The 21,113-nt window shown below is 45.7% G+C and overlaps 1 protein-coding gene across 2 annotated transcripts in view; it reads left to right on the forward strand.

Annotated features, from left to right (window-relative positions):
- The first annotated feature begins 3,359 nt into the window (after nt 1-3,359).
- The window catches only part of Pamr1 (peptidase domain containing associated with muscle regeneration 1), a 79,894-nt gene continuing 62,140 nt past the window's right edge, over nt 3,360-21,113 (forward strand). Inside the window, exon 1 of one of the 2 annotated variants that reach the window (XM_021727799.3) lies at nt 3,360-3,866. In XM_021727799.3, the coding sequence (XP_021583474.2) occupies nt 3,794-3,866 (73 nt within the window). In that variant the 5' untranslated portion in view covers nt 3,360-3,793. The remainder of the gene's footprint in view (nt 3,867-21,113) is intronic. The other variant, XM_005327401.5, reaches the window with a different exon arrangement.

Here is a 21,113-nt window from a genome sequence, read left to right on the forward strand (position 1 = left end):
ACACAAGGAAGGGCCTGTTTTTAGGTCTCTAAACCTGGGACTTTCTTAGCCAATCAACTTTATAGGGGAGGAAAAAAAAATCTTTAAACATCTGTGGTTTACTGCAATCCTGTAAATTAGACTAGCAAAAGACAGATTAACAAGAGAAAAAAAAACGGAAGACATTAATTTAGAGAGGAACAAAGACTTTTATGCATGGGAACAAGTACTGATGAATAACTTAAAAGGGTGGTGAGGATTTGGGGTAGCATCTTAGCTTAACAATAGCATCTTAACAAAAGAACAACATTTGTAGAGACGTGGTAAGAGAAGGAAAAGGATTTTGAACTTCCTGACAAATATATGGAGAACTCTTGGATAGTAAGTGCTAGTCAATAAGATTTGCTGTGTAGATTCTTCGTGGGCTGATAAAGGGTCCAGAGTTGTCTCTGGTGATTAACTTTCTTTCTTCCTAGTGGAGAGAGAAGGTGTGGGACACCTTGATAAGTGATGCTCTAATTTTAAGCAAACAGGGAAGGTACAAGGGCTTTTTCTCAACTGGCTTCAGCTCAAAGGAATTCTAAAGCCAAAGCGGCATGTTTTGAGTGACATGTGCTGCTGCCCTTCTGCAGAAGTCACCCTGTCAGGGGAATGATTGCCCCAGGGATGAGGCTGCTGGGCACTGATGCCACTGGGAGGCTGTGTGTGGAGGAGGTGGGAGAAGGAAGCAATGCTCTCAGTTTGCAGTAGAGTCCTGAGAGACTATAAGTCCCACAGTGTTTGGAAACAAAGTCACCTCCACATCACTGCCATCACCAAAGGACCCGGAAACGTTGACCATAAATAAATGACCCTTTATATCAGCTGCACCCCTTAGATGCCTTGTCTTTGCTATTTTCCTTTTTTTTTTTTTGAAGGCTACTCTTTGTGCTTGTTTTATACAGATTTCCCCTGGACAAGGAATTTGAAGGTGAGTGTTATGGTTTGGATGTGAGGTGTCCCCCAAAGCTCACATGTGAGACAATGCAAGAAGGTTCAGAGGAGAAATGATTGGATTGTAAGAGTCTTAATCCCTGACAGGGATTCACTGGTAACTGAAGTGGTAGGGTGTGGCTGGAGGAGGTGGGAATCGGGGTGTGGCTTTGGGGTATACATTTGTATCTGGTGAGTGGAGTCTCTCTCTGCTTGCGGATCATGATGTGAGCTGCTTCCCTCTGCCACTCTCTTCTACCATGATGTCCTGCCTCACCCCCAGCCCCGAGGAATGGAGCCTGTTGTTTATGTATTGAGACTTCTGAACTGTGAGTCCCCAAACTTTTCTTCCCCTAAAATTACTCTGGTCAAGTCCTTTAGTCACATCAGTGGAATAGCTGACTAAAACAGTGAGGATTTTCTCTGGGCAGCCTTAGGACAGATAATACAGATGACAGTTAATATTTATTGTGATGGCACATGCCACAATCCCAGGGACTCAAGAGACTGTGGTAGGTGGATTGCAAATTTGAGCTGAGTCTTGGTAATATATGAAGATTCTGTTTGAAAATAAATAATAAAAATGGCTGGGGATGTAGCTCTGTGTTCAGTCCCTGGGTTTAGTCCCCAGTAGTGGGAAAAACAAACAAACAAACTGTGCAGCTAGAATATGCTAGGCACTGTGCTACAGGCCTTCCATGCATAAACTCATTTAACTTTTCTAATGATCAAGAAAGTGGGTTTGATTATTATTTCCATTTTGTAGAGAAGAACACAGATTCAGAAGGTTAGTTAGCTTGCTTGAAGTCACGCAGTCAGAAAGTGGGGACTTCAGGATTTGAACCCAGGGCTCTGAGTGCTGAGTGCTTGCTTCTGGTCACATCATTGCAGGGTGCTCCTAGCAGGACTGGGAGTTTAGCAACTCCTCCTTAATGAAGCCATTTGTTTCAGGGTTCCCACCTTTCTGAACCTGCCCAGAGCCCTGGGCTTTCACCCTCCCTCAGGTTTTTCTCACTTTCTTTTCCTTTCCACTTTACTTTGGACCTTCAACAATGGTTGAGGATTACTTATCTTCCTGGGGGGCTTGCCTTTGGGTTCAGCACCCTCCAGTCCTAAATCATCAGCACCCTCCAACAACTTAAAGAATAAAATTGAAACACTCTGGTGGCACTCAGAATCTTCAATCTCTACATCCATTTGTCTCTAATCTTCAGTTGGCTTTTGTCTATGGTTGGTTTTGTTCTGTATGTCTCTATATAACTGTCTTCTATCATCTATCTGTCTCCTCTATTTATCAAAATTGCTTAAAAGGTATTTTAGTGGTAGGTCTTGCCATGGATCTTTTGGGGGAAAGTACAAATGCAAATTATGACCTACACTTATAAACACCCACCATTTCCTAGTGGCATCAGCCAAGTTCCTAGATAGTCCTTTTTTTACTCCCCTCTCTGGCTTGGGATAGGTCTTTCTTAGACTTCAGGCCAAGCCTCTCTGCTCTAGGAAGCTTTCTCACTAGTCCTGGCTTGAAATGGTCACCTGCTTCTCTTGATTTTGGCTTTTAAATCTGGTAGTACAAACTGGGACCAGCTATGGTCCAAGGCCCAATTCCACATTAGACCTGGGCATATCTTGCTTTGCCATGTCCAGCTGAGTGATATTGAGCAGGTCAGTTAATCCTCTGAGTCTCCATTTCTGCATCTGTAATATACAGATAATACTACCTACTGTACATGACTATAATGATTAAATACAATTCTGTATAGACAGAAGTGTACCTAAACTATTTAAATACAATTTTATAAGGGCAGCATTGCAAGAATCTGTATAGCCTAGTGGCTTGGACAACAGCCTCTGGATCTGGTTGCCCTGCGTGTTCCTATCCTAGCTCTACCCCTTACTAACTGTGAGACCTCAGATATGTTATTGAACTCAGTGGCTCAATTTTCCTACTCTTGTAGGAAACAAGAAGATAAGTCTACTGTGAGAAAGACAGGAGGTAAGGCACCTGGCACAGAGAAATGATAAAAATCAGACATCTTGTAAACCATTCTTTTTACTCACTTCAAGATGTGGTTTGCAGTGCAGGTACCTAAACTGAGCTCCCTCACAGTACAGTGTCCCCAAGCTCCATGACCTGCCTGACATGTGCTCAGGAGTCATCAATACCGCTGAACTCACTCACCATCATAGGAAGATGAGCAACTGCCCCTGCAGCCTACAGATGCAGAGAAAACCGTTTCCAAACTAGGATCCTTAGAGCAGAGGGAGGGGGAAGAACTTAGAGGTAAGAGTGCTGGGAGGGAAGAGGGGTGGGCGCCTCTTCCCCGCCCATCACCGATTCCCTCTCCCGAGGCCATTGGGTTCCACGTGTGCCGTGAGGGCAGCCACCGCCAACCCGCGTGCCAGGCGTCCTCGGCGGTGGGGCAGAGGGGTGAGAAACCATCCCTGCCTCACCTGAGTGGCCCCGTGGCCCCGCCTACCTGGATACCTGTCCAGGTGCTGCGGGACGGGACGCACCCTCCACCCAGGTGCGGGATATCTGGAGCCCAGAGGACCCGCAGCGTCCCCGCCCGCCCCTGTCCCCGGCCTCGGGGCACCGCCACACCTTCCCGGGCCCCGCAAGGGTTAAGGCAGCGGAGAGCAGAGGTTTGGGCTGACGTCGCTCTGGCTGAAGGTGGTTTCCCCGGGATGAGGATGGGAGAGCCCGGCGGCGAGCTGAAACCCGAGCTGCCGCTCAGCTGGGGCTTGGGGAGGTCCCTGGAAGAGCCGCCAGCCCGCCGGCCTCCCGCGTCCCTCCTCTCGCTCCCCCGCAGTCGCTAGGCTCGGCACCACCGCGGGAAAGATGGAGCTGGACCGGTGGACGCAGCTGGGGCTCACGTTCCTGCAGCTCCTTCTCATCTCGTCTTTACCGAGAGGTACTGTCACCCAGAGGGTCCAGGACCCCTGGAGAAGGGGGACATTTCCCTCCAGGGGGCTGACCCGGAGCAGGACTGGGAGTCTGGGCGGGGGACTTTCTCTGGTGATAATCTCGGGGCTTTACTGGTGTCCCTGGAGCGTCTGTTGCCTTCGCTGAGAAGGGGATACAGTTTTGTCATCGGTAATTGTGGGACTGGACTGCCTCAGGAAGGGGGGATGAGCTCCAGTATGATTTGCTCAATTTTAGTTTATCTGCTTTAAAGCATGAAATGACCTTGGGGAATCAATTCAGTCTGAGTTGCAAGCTTTGATTTGCAAAAGCAAAGTTTCCCCTGGAAAGAGCTCCCGCAGAGGTGAGCTGGAAAGAGAGGGGAATAAAGAACAGGGCTTGCCTGGGTGTTCCTCCTGGTGAATCTTGCTTAATGCTGTCTGACAACAATGTATCCGAACAGATTTCCAACACAAGAGATTTCTTCATCCAGCATAGACACACTTTCTGATAAGAAAGAGAAAGAAGAGAAAGAAAGCTGGGGTTAAAAGTGCAAGCTGTTTCTGGGGATGTTTGTTTTGAAGGAATTTTGGTTTCTTTGTTTTTCACATGCCATTTTTCTGAGCCACAATTCCCAGGTCAAATGGGCTTCCAGGATAAGTGAGGCTGGGACATGACTCAGAGCTCCTGGAAGCCTGTTGACCTAGCAAAGGACAAAAGCCAGGGAGTGGAGGGTCTTCTAATGGCTTGCTGCCAGGCAGGGAAGCAGGGGCTTCTTAGAAGGCTCTGTCCTTATATGGCTCCAGGGATGAGGTGTCACATCAGGTGCGACTTATGAGGTAAAGGCTTGAGATGTACAGATGTGACAAAATAGGGCAGCTTTGTGCAGAAGCAGGTATTGTGAACCTGGCTGTTCCCTGTGCTCCATCTCTGCAGGTGGCCCGAGTCACAAACAGGATAAGTGGGGTGGTGAGGATGCTGAGTGCTGGGGTCTGCTGTAGGGAGGGGGACACAGCCTAAGATACATCCCTCATCATCAACAAAAAAACCTCTCCCCCTCTCCCCCACTTGGGCTGATCCTTTTCATTTACTTGGAGCCTGCCTGCCCCCAGGTAAATCTTCCTTAGTGATGTGTCATCAAAATGGTGAGAGTGTTTCATTTGAATTTTACCTCCAAACTATCTGGAGCAGCCCAAAGACTAATGAAGGAAGGAGGAGACCTTCAACGGTGGCTGATAACCCATAAGCCTAAACACTTGACCAGGTGTAAGTTGGGGACTCCTCCCTCCTTGATCTCCAAACTTCCAGGCTGTGGTAGCCTTCCTTAGACCAACTCCAGAGGACTCTGGTTCTTGTCGAAGTGCCAGAGCTTGGTGGATGAGATTGCTCATTAAACAAACAAACAAACAAACAAAACAAAGTTCAGCTGCCCAGGATCTGAAAATCCCATTTCTTACCAACCTGAGAATCTCTTTTACCTTTTGCTATGGAAAAGCATTGGGGAGGGTGTGTGATTTGTTGTCAGCCAAGCTGTTGATGGAACCGGAGAGCTGTTCCATGTGTTTAACAAGGGGTATTTCAGTTGTCGAATGTTCACATTTGGAGGGAAGGCAGAGGAATAGAGTGGAGAAGGAAAATATTTCTTCATGTAGTGAACGAGTCCACTCCCTGCTGGAATTTTGAATCTGGCCCCCGACAGGAAGAGCTTGGAAGCGTATTTGTTCTAATTCCTTTGCTAAAAAGAGTGTCGGATAAAACGTAAACATGCACTGGGATGGGATGGGTGATTGTGTTGTTGCTCATGAGCATGTGATACATGTTGGAGGATGAGAATCCAGACACTGGGCCAAGTGATAAACCTAACATAAACAGCATGTGAGAAGGGAAACCCAACTCCAGTGACTTCACCAACAGCAGTAGCTCTGCCAGAGTGACTCTGCCTAAGAGGAAAACCTCATTTAAAATATGGGTCTCTTGGGAAATGAAACCTTAATATGGATAACTTCACAAGTGTTACTTCCAACAGACGTTGGCTTGTGGGGAATGAACGCAAACGTCAGTGGGGGAGATAATTTGAAGCGCAGATATTCAGTGGGTAGAAACAGCCAGCTGAGAAGGGGAATGTGGAGAGGAAGCTAGGGAGAAGGAGTGGTAAGAAAAAATGAGATGTTAGTTTATAATGGGAGGTGTTAGCACATTCCAGGTCAGAGCTAGGAAAATTGGGCCTTCTTGGCAGGGGTGGATTTTTGTAGGGACCAGGAAGAGGGTGTTCACCCCAATATACTCTGAAAGTTTCTGGCATCCCAAAAGGAAAATAATTTTGTGGTGGGATCATAGATTTTTGGAGCTGAGAGTGACTTTAGTGGTCAGTTTAGTTTGGGTAATTTGTTTCCAAAGACAAGGAGACTGGACATCTAGCTGACATCTAGTGACATTTATGATCCAAAGGCTTTAGTGCATTAATTATGAGATTCCCCCACCTGATAAAGTAAGGTATTATGGCCATCCCTGCTTTACAGATGAAGTTCAAAGGAGCTCTGTGATTGGATCAAGGGTACACACACATGATTCTCAAAAAATTAAACCTAGAATTGCCATTGGATCTAGTGATTCCACTTCTGGGCATATACACAAAAGAATTGAAAGCAGAGACGTGAACAGATATTTGTAAACTGATGGTCCTAGTATATCATTCCCCAAAGTCAAAAGGCGGAAACAACCCAATGTTGGTCGGTGGATAAATAAAATGTGCTACAGGCATAGAATAAGATATCATTCATGTTTAAAAATGAAGGAAACTTTGACACATAGTATAACACGGCTGAATCTTGAGAATAATACACTATATGAAAGAAACCAGACACAAAAAAGACAAACATCACGTGATTCCATTTATGTGAGGCACCTAGAATAGTCAAATTCTTAGAGACAGTGGGATGGGAGTTGTCAGGAGCAGTGGAGAAGAAGGAACAGATGTTATTGTGCAGAATTTCAGATGTAAAAATTCTAGAGATAGATATGGGTGATGTTGTACAACTGTGTAAATGTATTTTTTTAAAATTTATTTTAGTTGGGTGTAATACCTTCGTTTCATTTATTTATTTTTATGTAGAGCTGAGGACCGAACCCCAGTGCCTCACATAGGCTAGGCAAGCACTCTACCCACTACTGAGCTACAACCTCAGCCTCTGTGTGAATGTATTTAAGGCTACTAAACTATGTATATAAACTGTGTGCATAAACATGGTTGGAAAGATGGTTTTATGTTATATACATGTTGCCACAATAAAAAAAATATTAAAATCTACGTAAGCAGATTAGGGGAGCCTATGGTGAACTCCACTGTCCAAAGTCTGAGCCCAGGTTTGCCTGTTAGCTGATTGACTTACACTCACACGTTTAGCATGTGGGCAGATAGTGCTTATGCACATCTAACCTTGACAAAGTTCCAGGACACACAGGAAGCAGGGGAAAAGCCCTTGCTAGCTCCCGTTGCTCTGTCTTGGCTGACTGTGGCAAAGAGGAATGTTTCAGAGCTGAGAACTGCGAACTGGCAAGCTTCAGGTCACATGGCTTGCAGAAGTATTTAGCAGGACACCGTGCTTGGAAATGTGTGAACCTGAATGCCTTGAGGGAGTTTGGATCCTCTCTATGGCCTAACACTCATCTGCTAGTCTCCACTGGCATTTAAGTTTATGACCTCCATTCCTGAGAGGGACGGGGTGATGGGGACATCGTGCAAGTTGAATAAAACTGCTTAGGAATAATTGACCAACAGGACTTTTAAAAGCATCTTCTACAGGAGATTTTTATAAGACTGGAATATATTTGAACTTGTGTGTTCTGTGAAATGTAATCTCACCTCTCTCTGTGACCTCCTACTCTTTTGGTACAAATGCTTTATTCTCATGAATGACTACCAGTGTGACCTTTTGGTGGAAACTGAGGACAAAGCTGCGTGCTAGAACTGGGCTTCATGAACTGTGAGTCAAGCACTTTTGGACATGGAAGCCCAGAAGCAAAGGTGACTTTGAGCACGTAAGTCCTTTGGAAATACCCAGAAGTCCTGGGGAGGTCTTTGGAATGTCACTGGCACAGACTGTGGGTTTGATTTAATCTTCCCTACATCTGGGTTGCACTGAGGAGATAGAACTGGCCGAGATAATAATGTCTGGGAGACCTAATGATTGGCCTTGAGTCAGAAAATGATTTCCATCTGCCTCAATGAGGGTGAACAATCCTGATACAGTAAAAAACTTCTCCCCTGATCCCAACTCTAGAAATTGCAGTTGATTTGAGGCGTGTGCACATTGGGGAAACTGTCATTTCCATGATAAATGAGGGAAGGTGTGCACCTCCCTGGTCCTCCAAGGGAGAGAGGCGAGCAAGGGAACTGTCACCCTCACCATATGGATATTTGAAAGTCACAAGCCCTTCCCTCCTTATTTTAATTTAAAGAGGAGAGAAATACTGTGTTTATACTTTCCAGTTCCTGAATTCCAGGGCAGAGGACCCAGAAGCCAGCTGGAACATTGAATGCTACCAGATCAGTGGCAGAACGTCTACCAGATTCCAAGCCTGGTCTATGTTTAAGGAAATCTGTTTGTCAGCCTTCACAAGATGTAGGCCAAAACCATACGTTTAGAACGGAGAGAAAGAAGTAAAAAAAAAAATGCAGGACAGATCAGGTTTCGTAACTGTGAACAAAATGACTCAAAGAAGGCAGGGGGATTAAGAGTTGGCTGGAGATGGTCCACTCTCTGAGGAATTGAGACTTTCTGCCTTCTCTCCAGGTTGATTTCTTTTATTTTTCTATGTTGCGATTACCTGCGTGGCAGACTCAGTGCGCGCCGTGTGGGTTGAGAGGGGTGTTGGTAGGGGTCGCACATCAAATTCTTCACGTCCATGATAGAAATTCCAAAGGTGGAAGCACACCTTAATGATCTAATCTCAAGACTGGTTACAAAGATAGATAGTTGATGGAATTGTGATAAGTGCGAAGCATTCTTCTATATGCCTTACATGCATTTACTTACAGATCTAGGAGGTAAGTACTGTTGTCATGAGCTCCAGGTCACACACAAAAGCACTTAGACAAAGGTTCAGTACTTATCAGGTCACATGCCAGATGTTTGTGTTTTAAGTCTAGGCAGCCTAACTCCATAAGACATGTCCTGACACCCTGCACAATACTGCCACAGTAAGTGGCTGGACCAATTGTGGCAGATATGCCGGCTGTATTTTGGCTAAATATGACCTCAGTATAAGTAGAAAAGTTTGATTATCCCTTTGACATTCCAGGTGCTCAGATTGGCCTATGTAAGGTCATGTTTGCCGTTATGGGGTAATAGATGCCCAGAAGGAACAGAGAAAGTAACCGTGGTGGGGCCATGTGGATCTTAACAGGAGACATTTGCTCGAGGAAACCAAGGTGCTAAGCAGACCCCAAATCCAACCAGTCTCTGGGATAACTGTCCAGTATCATGCATCTCACTCTGATTAAACTCTGGACATGGAAAGTTCTTTGTTCCATGGTCAATTTTTATAATCCAAGTCACGTGTCAGTTTGCATAGGAACAGAATTAAGGATGAGACATATTTGAAGTCTGGCCATGACACTACGTATCACTGCTCCTTTATGGATCTCTTCTGTCAAGTTCATCAGTGTGTGCACTTTTAAGCCATGGGATTGCAGGAAACAGGTCTGGAATGAATAAGAGAAAACTATCCCCTTCTTTTTTTGGCATATTGATGGATATTGCAGAGAACAGACTTGATCTCCCTTCATTAGTACTAGGATGGGTTTTAACCAATTCATTTCAACCTTGAATGAGGACCTACTATCTGCAGATACCAATGACCTGGGTCTTATATTAAGTAGGTAAGATCAGTGCCACCCTTGGCTGAGTGGTGAGTGAAGATGCCTCTTTTTGCCACCCTTTGGTTTCTGGAGTTGGCTCAATGCCTCACTCCTGCAGGCTTGGAGTTTTGATCACCGCCTCTCTGAGGTTCTGGCTGTCTCAGTGTTGAGTTAGTGGTTTGGCAGCCTGCATCTGGGTAAGTAGTAGTCTGGTCAGTTGGTTTGGTGATTGGAAAACCAGGACTGCTGCTGTCAGAACACAGTGAGGAACACATACTGCCAAGTTGAGCTCATGGGGAGATTGCAATTTTCCTCATTAGCTGAAATCAATCACATTTGGTTTTAAAAAAAATCACAGCCATTTTTGCACCAAAACTCTGAATGTGTGTGTGTGTGTGGGGGGATGTTGGCTGCATTTACTTCAGATCAAATGAATTGTTTGGGGACTCTGACAAACTAAACTGTCAATGTTTTACTTTTTTTTTTTAAAGAGAGAGTGAGAGAGGAGAGAGAGAGAGAGAGAGAGAGAGAGAGAGAGAGAGAGAGAGAGAATTTTTTTTAACATTTATTTTTTAGTTCTCGGCGGACACATCTTTGTTGGTATGTGGTGCTGAGGATTGAACCCGGGCCGCACACATGCCAGGAGAGCGCGCTACCGCTTGAGCCACATCCCCAGCCCTGTCAATGTTTTTCAAACCCAGTTCCTCTTCCATGTACTTCAAAGGATTCCATTGAAAGTTATCAATAAGCCCCAGCATCATGTGGTCATGGTGAAGAACACCTCAAGTGTCCTAGGACAAGTTTTCTGAGCTGAACCTTTAGTTGGAAACATCTGCTCCCGTGTTTCCCAACGTGCTCGTGGCTCCCCTGGATGCTCCTGGCTCACCTGGATGCCCGCAGAAGGGAAGATACTGCTGGTGATCAAGAGCATCTCATCTGGTCTGGTTTTCTGCCACTAGGGGGTGAACTGCCTGCTTCCAAATGGTGTTCAGCCTCCTTTAGGGCAAGCCTGGCTCCTGGGGAATCCAGTGGTAGAAGAGAGTGGGTAGGTCCTGAGTCCTTGTGGAAATGAGCTACAAACTGCAGTAAACAAAAATATCCAGCAATAATGGGCCCCAAGGTCTGCCCACACTGCACACTTGAGACTGAAGACCCACAGCAAGAGGGGATGCTCACACGTCTCGGTCTTCGTCACAGGTAGCCTTCACCCTGGCTCCACATGCCTCCCAAGTCCATGTCCAGGCATCTACGCAGCAGTATTTACCCAGCACCTGTCAGGTGCTCAGCTCGTTTCCAGGGGTTGCACTGCCTTGGTGAAAAGAAGACAAAGTCCTTTTCCTTAAGCCCTTGCAATCAATTGAGAGAACTTAAGGCCCAGCCTGGCATCTCCCTCCCAAAGTGGGCCTTGGGGATTGCTAATCCTGGGAGATTTTAATCAAAAACAAACAGAAAACAGGATGTAATGATGGGAGAGGTGGAGATTGACCATACACAAAGCATAGATAGATCTGCAAAGTCCTGCAACAAAGAAAGCTGTAATTAGCATTTTACAAAGATATTTGATCCCAGAGTCTTTCTTTTTCCTTTTCTTTCTTTCTTTTTTTACATAAGACTTTGTACTTTCTAGTGGAATTAGTGCTCCATGGAACAAGGTTTTACAAACTCTGGTCTCTTTGCTCTGAATAAAGCATTGAAGAATACCTCAAAGACACAGGATTGGATAAGAAGGGCATTTGGGAATCTGCAAAACATGAGCTTCTCTTCAGACGTTTGCTGAGAGATGGGCAGGAAGTCTGCTGTCCTTGTCATTCAGTACTCGCTAAGATACTGGAAAGACCCTAGAGACGATGGCTCATCCCTGTTGCTGTGCACGTGCAAGCCCTCACCAGCACGGACCTGCCTGTGTCATTGAGAAGACTCATTTCCTGTTTTCAAGTTGCTTATAGTAACATGATTGGCCTGGGACCATTGGGCAGATGAAATTGCGACCGATAACGTGTGCTTGCTCATGGTGACGTGGCCATTCTAAGGCAAGAGCTGTGCCTTGACTTCCCAATTAGATGTATCCTCTCTTCAAAAATGAGGACAATATTTGATCATCCTTCTAATCCCTGGGGACACTGAGTCCAAGGTCCTTTATCACCAACTAACCCCCTCCCCCTACACACACAGGCTTGTCTCTAATCTCATGTTATTTATTCTGTCAGTTCTGGTGTAGCTCAGTCACCACGACCCTGATTTGCACAACCTAGACATGGTCTGTATCGCATAGAGGTGTGCATGAGTTTAAGTCGAGGGCTGGGGATGCAGCTTGGTGGCAGACTGCTTGTCTAGCATGCATGAGGCCCTGGGTTCATTCCTAGTGTTGCCAAAAAAAAGTTGTTCAGTGAGCCCCTGTTTGCTCTCTCTGGGACCCACTTTCTTCCTGCCTTGACTAATATCATTCCATTGTCACGCATCACAGTTTCTCTCTTGGCCATCGCATTTGGCCTGCCTTGTCTCTCTGCCCAGTCTTATTTCAGATGGAATGAATACAGTGACCGAGGGTGAGGAATAAAACCAGCAGTTTCTATGAAGGACGTCCTGACTACGTAGAATATGGGAACGCGTATTCTTCTCTGCAAAGATTCAGCCCTGCTTGCCCTATGTGTGGGATCTGTCTTGGATGTGATCTCTTGGTATGGATGTAATCAGGTTTACATGTGCAAGAGAATACAGGTGCAGATGTGAACGTGTACATATTGGGCATATGGATGAATGTGTGTGTACTGGGACAGGCCAGGGTTTGAATCCTACCTGTCTTTTATGGAGAGTTTTCTAGGGCAAATTGATTGACCTCTCTAATGTAGCCTTATCACATTCCAATCTGCAGGCTGAGTCGATTCGTGTTTACACCACAGGTTTATTGAAGGCACTAAATGAGGCAATTCATTTAGCATACTTAGCTTGATGGAAAGGGAGTATTCAGGAAATTAAAGTCTCCTACTCTCCTCCCTTCTTCTGTTTTTTCCTACAAGCACATTTCATGAGGAATTTGAGCAGTGGCAGTACCAGGAGTTTCAGCCACAGGAGGATAGACTTGACCTTGAGGCTTACTTCATCAGTCTAGGGTCCTATCCTGTCGACAACCCTCAAGATTCACCTTGTGTTTATCCCTCAAAGCTTGCTCCCTTTCCTTGGTTACATCATTCACCCACCTTCCAGCCTCAGAGGGAATGCTTTCCACCTGCTGTGTTTGAGATAGGGCCGGGGGCAGGCTTTGGCAGGCTCCCGTGGGACAGTGGAGGTGATTCTGGGGCAGTGAAGTTGCAGCCTGAACACGGAGGCCCCCTTAAAAGTCTGCAGAGGAGAATGTCGTTAATGATGGTGCACTTGTGCTTCAAGGGTGGAGCCAGCAGAAATCTTTGTGAAAGGAAGTTTCCCCTTCATCCTGACCTAGCCTGCAGAGCTGGGGGAGGTAATAGTGGGGAAGACTTGCCTGCCCTAAAATGCCACCAGTCCAGGGATTAGGGACCCAAGGACATACCATTGCAAGTGCATAGCCCTTGCTGAGCATTCCTTCACTCTTGACATCTGTTGTGGCCAGCTGCCTTCAGGAGAAGGAGAATCTGGTTTCTGCTCGGCATCAGTGGCTCTGGATGTGAAAGTGGTGCTAACTCTGCAAGCTCTTGGCAGAAGTCGTCTCTGGTAGACTCTGGCCCCAGTGAAGCTCTGATGTACTCTGACTCAGAGGACATTTGAGGGTGGAAGACTGGGAACGTGTGGGGTGACCTGCAGCCTGCCTGGGCCTGAGAACATCTAGGTTGGGTGTTTAATGTTAAAGGTGGTCTTATTTTTAGCGTAACCGTTCTTTGTTTGGTGCCATGTTTGCTGGGTTCTCTTGTCACGTACGTGGAGATGCAATATTCGATGACTTTCTCAGCAGCTAGTGCTGGTAAAAATAAGATCTATTAAGTTCATGTTCTCATATTTGAAATGACTCACAAACAGCTGTTCTTCAAGGATTTTCAGTGCCACAGCTGTCAAAGAAAAGAGCAACTGGGGCCTCCTCCATGACACTAGAGCTTGAGTTTTGTTCCCCTTGGCTACCGATGTGGTGTGTCTATTTCTGAAGAGAAGCAGCAGGAGGTGAGGTATGTCCTATGAAATGGTGTCAGAAGAGGAAGTGCTAAGGTTGGAGCCCCCCTTCCCCCAATTTTATGTGTTGGAAAACTTAATCCCCCAATGCATAGTCAGGTGGCAGTGGGACTTTGGAAGGTGATTGGCTCTGCCCTCATGAATGTGTCGACCTATTCATGGATTAATAGATTGATGGGTTATGGAGAGAGCAGCTTTGTTTTAAAAGTGAGTTCTCTTTGGCACACTTATTCTGTCCTGCCTCGTGATGCCCTCCACCAACCACATCATGCAGCAAGAAGGCCCAGATACTGAGCACCAAAAGCTTGCTCTTGAACTTCCCAGCCTCTAGAACCAGGAACTCAATAAGTATCCATTCTTTACAAATTACCTGGCCTCAGGTATTTTGTTATAGCAACAGTAAGCAGACTAAGATAGGATGGATTAAAGAAAAGAAATTAGAACCCCGAAGAACAAATGGGAAGAACCCAGAATTTCACCATAGAAACGCAAACAGCCTACCTGAAAATTCTCTGGATGTAGGGGCCACTGAGGACCCATTATTGCTCATCCCTTTTTTTTTTTTTTAAAGCCATCTGCATCTTAGCCAAAGATGTGATTTAAAAGAAAAAAAAATCTGCTGAGAATAATGCCTGAAAAATAGGGAGTCTTTCTTCCAAAGACCTTTATGGTTATTGTCATCTTCAAATGCAGCAGCAGCAATGATCTCATGACTGTGTCTCCTTCCTCTTGAGGCTTTGGGGAAATACCGTGTCAAGGTGTCTTGTCTATGGTTCTCTGGAAGCATCATAGAGGGACGGATTCCCATGTGGGTCCAGAGTATAGCCCAGAAGGTCAGAGTACCTTTCAGAGCCGCTAAGAGGGCAGCGAGTTATTAAGTGGGAAGGGAGAACCAATGCAAAGCCCAGCTTCCCAGGCCTGGAGGGCGGCTGACTTAAGCTGTAGGACTGTGCTCCTCAAAGGAGGAAGCTTGCTCAGAAGGCAGAGACTTAGCCTCCAGCTGCAGGGATTCTAAGGGAATAGGCTCATTAACAAGCATCTCAGGTGGTTTCCATGCAGGTGGTGATCTAGAGGAGAACACGGGCTTCTGATGCACACAGTTTCAGCTCTACCCCTTACTGTGCAAATCGATCAAGATATTGACCTTTCTGTACCTCAGTTTCTTCAACTACAGAATGCACATTCCTAATGCCATTGTGAATTAAAAGGACACCACCACCACTACCACGTTGGAACGTATGGGAAACACTCGGCGTGGTGCCAGCTCAGAGCACGCTCCCAGGGTGTTTATGGATGTTATTGCCACTTAGAATTACCAATGATATCCCTGAGAACAAGGCCAGGATTATGGTTAATGCTCTGATTTTGGAAACAATTTGAATCCTGGCTCTACAATTTACTACCTGTGCAGTCTTGGGCATATTCCTTACCTTCTCTGTACCTCAGTTTCCTCATCTATAAAATAGAGGCAGGAATTGTCCCTCTACTATCGGATTATTGTGAGCTCTTGGGTTCCATGGAGAAGTACAGTTCTAGAGAAGTACCATCAGTGCCCACATTTCCCAGATGAGGAACCCGAGACAAAGAAATTCAGTGGCTCATCCAAAGTCACATGGTCACCGCTGGAGCCAGGGTTCAAATTCAGGGGATCTGATGCTCAGATATTTTTATTTCATGGGTGCCACTTTCTTCTTACCAGTCGGAAGTGTGAACTCTGGTACATGGTACAAGTGCCCTTCCTTGCATTGGTAAGAACAAGGCTTTTGCCCCAGTAAGAGCTGGGTTCTGATCTTTCTTCTTTTACCTGAAAGCTGTGTGTGACCTGGATTCATTTGTTTTACTCTGTTTCCTCATCAATTAAATGCAGAAAACAATAACCCACTTCCAACTGGTTGTGAGGATCCAATGAGCTGGACACCAATACGGTTAGGACTCAGAGACGGCCCTCGGAGACCGGAGGTGGGATCAGCGAGCAGAGGCGCGTGATGGCAGAGTCACCCCGCGCGGTGTGCTTGGTAAAGGAGGAAGGAGAAAGGAAGTCACAAATCTATTTCTGTTCCCCTCGCCATCCTCTTTGTGCAGGATGTTTAACACCAGATATTTAAGGAATCCCATGACAGTCCCTGGTGTCTAAAGTGGGGTGACAAGGTCTTTGCTTTCTAGTTGTCATTATTTTGCTAAAATAGTAATTGGCAGGACCGAGATCACCCAGGGGTGAGGACCAGCCAGGCTGGGGCTGAGGGTCTCTTGGTGACAGGATGGCTCTCAAAGGCTCAGTGGGGAGGAGGGAGGATGGGCCCCCAGTAAGCACACCATCACCTCTAACTCAAGTCTTTTTTAGTGTGTCCTCGGCTTTGTGTGTTCATCAGTCCTTGGAGCTGGTGGTGAGATCCTCCAGCAGCAAGGACCGCTGTGTGCTGTTGGACATCCATACAGTGAGTTCAGACGGCTCAGGAGGAGGGGCGGGGGAGCAGGGACGAGTGAGGAGCTCAGGCTGCCTAATTATACGTCCCTCTGATTCTTGCCTCTTTTTTCCTCTCCCTCTGGTCTCAGAGGACTTATAAAATGCAAGATAGTTTAAAAAAGAAAAAAAGAATCCCTCCGTAGAAGTTTTAATTAAATGAGGTTAAGTGGGAGGGCTGTGGGATTTTGGGTGGATTCAAAAGCAGAGTCTAACATCAAGGAAGAGGATCTGGTACATGATACAAGGGCCCTTCTTTGCCACCTTCAGGGGTGGTCTTGACTTGGGCCTTTGCTCTGGCAAGGGATGTTTCCATCAGGAATGGAACAGGCTGCCCCTTGTTCTCATAGAGAATCCCGAGTCTTCCAGCTGGGCCTCACTGGCCATCACGGCAGTATGTTTCTTAATATATGATATTGAAGACCTTGGGCTTGGAGACCATGCTAAGGGGCACAGAGGCACCTCCTGCCCCTGCCTTGGTGAACCCCACGTTGGAGGCACTGTCCCTCCATCCTCTGAACCGTTGAAACAGATCAGGGCCAGAGAGCCTTGAAGTGAACTGCCTGCATGTCCCTGGGCGGTTAAACTGTGTGCAAAGTAATGACAGTGACAGCAAATACGACAGTCAACCTTCTCTCTCTCCCTCGTTCATTCATTCATCAAGTACATGAAACCCGTGCCCATTCGTTGGCATGTCTCCTTGACTTGGTATTCTCATTGATAAAACTGGGCTCAGAGGTTAAGTGATTCACATTTTTTTTTCAAAGTGAATTCTGGAAGAACCAGGACTGGACTGATGTAACTCGATTCCCCATTCTGGATAGGGAGATACCAGGATGGCTGCTCCTCCTGAGCATGGAAGTCAGGGCTTGGGTGAAGCTTATGGTGCCCCAAATGCTCTCGATTATTTGCTTACCCTGATTTAAAAAAAAAATAAGCGGGAGAGGGGAGTTTAGGGGAGCCCTCGCATGTACAGGGTAATTATGTAGCAATTTAGAATGACTGGCTTTTGCCCGGCACAATAGCGCACACCTGTAATCCCAGTGGCTCGGGAGGCTGAGACAGGAGGATCTCGAGTTCAAAGCCAGCCTCAGCCAAAGTGAGGTGCTAAGCAACTCCGTGAGACCCTGTTTCTAAATAAAATACACAATAGGGCTGGGGATGTGGCTCTGGGGCTGAGTGCCCCTGAGTTCAATCCCTGATACCCACCCCTCTCTGCAAAAAAAAAAAAAAAAAAAAAGACTTTTGAAAACCTTTCCAATTCAAGAGAAAATAACCTGTGATGAAAGTGAAGGAGGAAGAAAAGCACAATTTCTAAAACAAATCATGTTACCAATTTTGAGAGGCTGGAAGACTCTGGGTTGACACATCCATTGATACTCACAGATAAACATCATGTCCACTGAAAACAGAAGACTTGAGGTTAGATGCCAAAATGCTATTTTTGTGAATACTTTTTATTCCCTTATTTATGCTTTTCTTCCATTTTCCAAAGCTTTCACAAAGAACTCTTTTTTTTATTCTTTCTTCACCTCCTCCTCCTCCTCCTCCTTTATCTCTCACTTTTCCTCCTCCTCCTCCTCAAAAAGTGCATTGCTTTGGGTGGGTAAGAGGCACAGGCAGAACGCAGAGGATTTCTAAGGCAGTGAATGTACTCTGTGTGATACTGTAATGGTGGACACGTGCCACATACCCGTGTCCAATCCCACAGAATGTGCACCTCTGGGGTTGAAGCCTAATAGCTGTGACCTTGGGGTGAAAACTCTGTGTGGCTCCAGGTTCATCAATGGTAACAACCATTGATGTTGGTAACGGAGGAGGTAGCCCATGGATGGGGACAGAGCGTGTATTGGAAGTCTCTCTACCTTCCACTTAATTTTGTTACAAACCTAAAATGGCTCCGCTAGTGAGGTCTTAGAGTGTTTGATAAAGAAGAAATACATATTTTATCCAATGGAGAAGTCGGCAAGGAGTCGACCGAGTGGCACCCAGCACTCCCTCCGTAAGCTTGATTTTGCTACATGATCACAGCCTGTGCTCCATGGCCCAGTGCCTCAGTTTATCCCAGGATGAAGTTCATGGGCTTTTGTGCTTCATTTATGCTCGTTTTGCTGGAAGCATTGACAGTAGAAAGCTCACCGGCAGCTTTTGTAAGGCTGTTTTATTTTTATTTTTTAATTGATTTTATTTTTTAAATACATGACATCAGAATGCATTACAATTCTTATTACACATATACAGCACAATTTTTCATATCTGCTTGTATATAGAGTATGTTCACACCAATTCGTGTCTTCATACATGTACTTTGGATAATGATGTCCATCACATTCCACCATCATTTCACCCCATACCCCTTCTCTTCTTCTCCCACCCCTCTGCCCTATCTAGAGTTTGTCTATTCCTCCCATGCTCCCCGTCCCTACCCCACTATGAATCAGCCTCCTTACATCAGAGAGAACATTCAGCATTTGGTTTTTTGGGGATTGGCTAACTTCACTTAGCATTATCTTCTCCAACTCCATCCATTTACCTGAAAATGCCATGATTTTATTCTCTTTTATTGCCGAGTAATATTCCATTGTGTATATATGCCACATTTTCTTTATTTATTATTCTACTGAAGGGCATCTAGGTTGGTCCCACAGTTTAGCTATTGTGAATTCTGCTGCTATAAGCATTGATGTGGCCGTGTCCCTGTAGTATGCTGTGTTTCAGTCTGTAAGGCTGTTTTTAAATGTGGAAAGCAAAGCAAGTTTGCTTGGCTCCTGTGGCTGGCAGAACTGGAGGCTGGTCTAGCCTCTTCCCTGCCAGGAGCAAGCTTGTTCACCTCCCCATATCCCTGGAATTCTGGGGACCACTGTTTTTTCCCCCCTCAGAATTAATTCCTTCAAAAAGATTGGCATTTCTCTTTGCCTCCATTAAAAAAAAAAAAAGTCCAGCTCTTTCCTACTTAGCTCTTTTCCTCACTGGTAAAGTGAAGGGGTCGGAGTAAATGCTTTTAATGGGGAAGAAAATGTATTACCAACCTCATTGGATCATTTTGAAGATGAAATTGCACAAAGAATATAAAGTACTTTCTCTACTGAAACATTAAAGTGCTTTAGCATACATATCAGAAAACATTCCACAACTTTTACAGCTGTTGTTGTTTCTCTCCGTCTTAGTTTCTGGAACTGGCCCTTAGCACCATATTGAAATTCCCTGAAATTTGTACAGCTGAAGCCAAATGGCCAACGTGCCCTTTCCACAAATGTAATTCTAATAAATGGTGGGGGAAAAAAGTCCAGAATGTTGCTCTTGTCTGCTTATTGCATTTTAAAATCTCTTTAGCTTGTCAATTTGAAACATTTCTCATGGGGTATTTTATGTGTCTATTTATTTCTTACACGTCCGTTTTGGGGACACTTTCCTGTCTCAGTTCCAGCTGGGGGAGTAGGAAGGGTGATGGCCTTGTTAGATCAGAGGGGAAAAGGCCAAGTCACAAAATCATCAAAACCATCATCCTTCCCCATCCTCACCACATTCCTGGAAGTGGTCTTATTTTTGCCAATGGATCAATTTCTTCCTGCAATTTTTATTTAAACCTCTCCAACCCTGTGATGTCAGAAGATTCGATGCTAATATCCTTTATGACTATTCATCATTCTCACAGCAATCCTACACTTTCCCTACTTCAGTTTGTGATTTTGTATTTGTGGGGCCATTTAACAATTGTCTGTTCCTCTACTAAGCTGTGAACTCCGGGAGGTCAGGGTTGGTGTTTGCCTCTCCTGTTCCAGCGCCCAGCCTCCTACCTGGGACACAGTGGATAGTAAATACTTGTGGAATGAAAGAATAAGTTCATCGGTTCATCCACATTTTTGGAGCTGTGTTCAGTGGAGGAAATGAGGAACAGAATGGCTGGATGGCTTCTGTGGGTCAGCCTTTCTTTTGAGAACACAGTTAGTGTTAGTATCTTACTGATGCTGTAACAAGTTACCAGAAATGTAGTGACTTAAGAGCATACATTGATTCCCTTCTAGTTCTTCTAGTTCTAGAGGTCAGAAGTCAGATATGGGTTCTACAAGGCCAGAATCAAGGGGTTGGCAGGGCTGCATTCCTTCTCGGGACCGAGGGGAGCATGTTTCCTGGTCTTTTCAAGCTTCTGGAGACTGCACACATACCCTGGGTCATGATCCCTGCCTCTGCCTTCAGAGCACAGCACTCCAAACTCCGCTTCTGTCTCGACATCTCCTTCCTGAACTCCAACCCTCTCTGATAAGGGTCTTCACAATGACCTCAATCCCAATCTGGATAATATAGTATAATTCCTTCCATCTCAAGAGTCTTCAAACAATCCCGTGTGCACAGTCCTGTGTGCACAATCCCTCCTGGCAGGCGTTCTTGGGCTCATTTCCTTAGGCTGAGATGGATCCTAACTGCAAAGTTAATAGCATAGTCTCAAGAAGGCGGAGGTGGTCTTGCATGGAAGTAAAGAGACCTATCAAAAGTATTTTAGGGAGGTTGATTCTTGGGTAAAAGGCCGTGGGTATTGTGCAGACGGGCTGGGGGTGAACAAATCTGCTTCTGGGGGAGGGCGGGGGGCGGGGACTAGGCTTCAGTTGCTCCAGTAGAGCACACCTTACTTGGCCTTCCATGCTGAGGTTCAATGTTTCATAAAAGTTGCAAATGAGTTTTATTCTGTAGTGAGCCCCCTCAAGAAGTTATTAATATCTATAAATTCCTAGAAAATCTACAAGGATGTAGTGCTTGCCTCAGAATGAATAAAGGGAGAAGGGAAGGCCTGAGTCACACCC

The sequence above is a fragment of the Ictidomys tridecemlineatus genome, chromosome 4 (genome assembly GCF_052094955.1).
Source record: "Ictidomys tridecemlineatus isolate mIctTri1 chromosome 4, mIctTri1.hap1, whole genome shotgun sequence".
Taxonomy (NCBI): Eukaryota; Metazoa; Chordata; class Mammalia; order Rodentia; family Sciuridae; genus Ictidomys; species Ictidomys tridecemlineatus.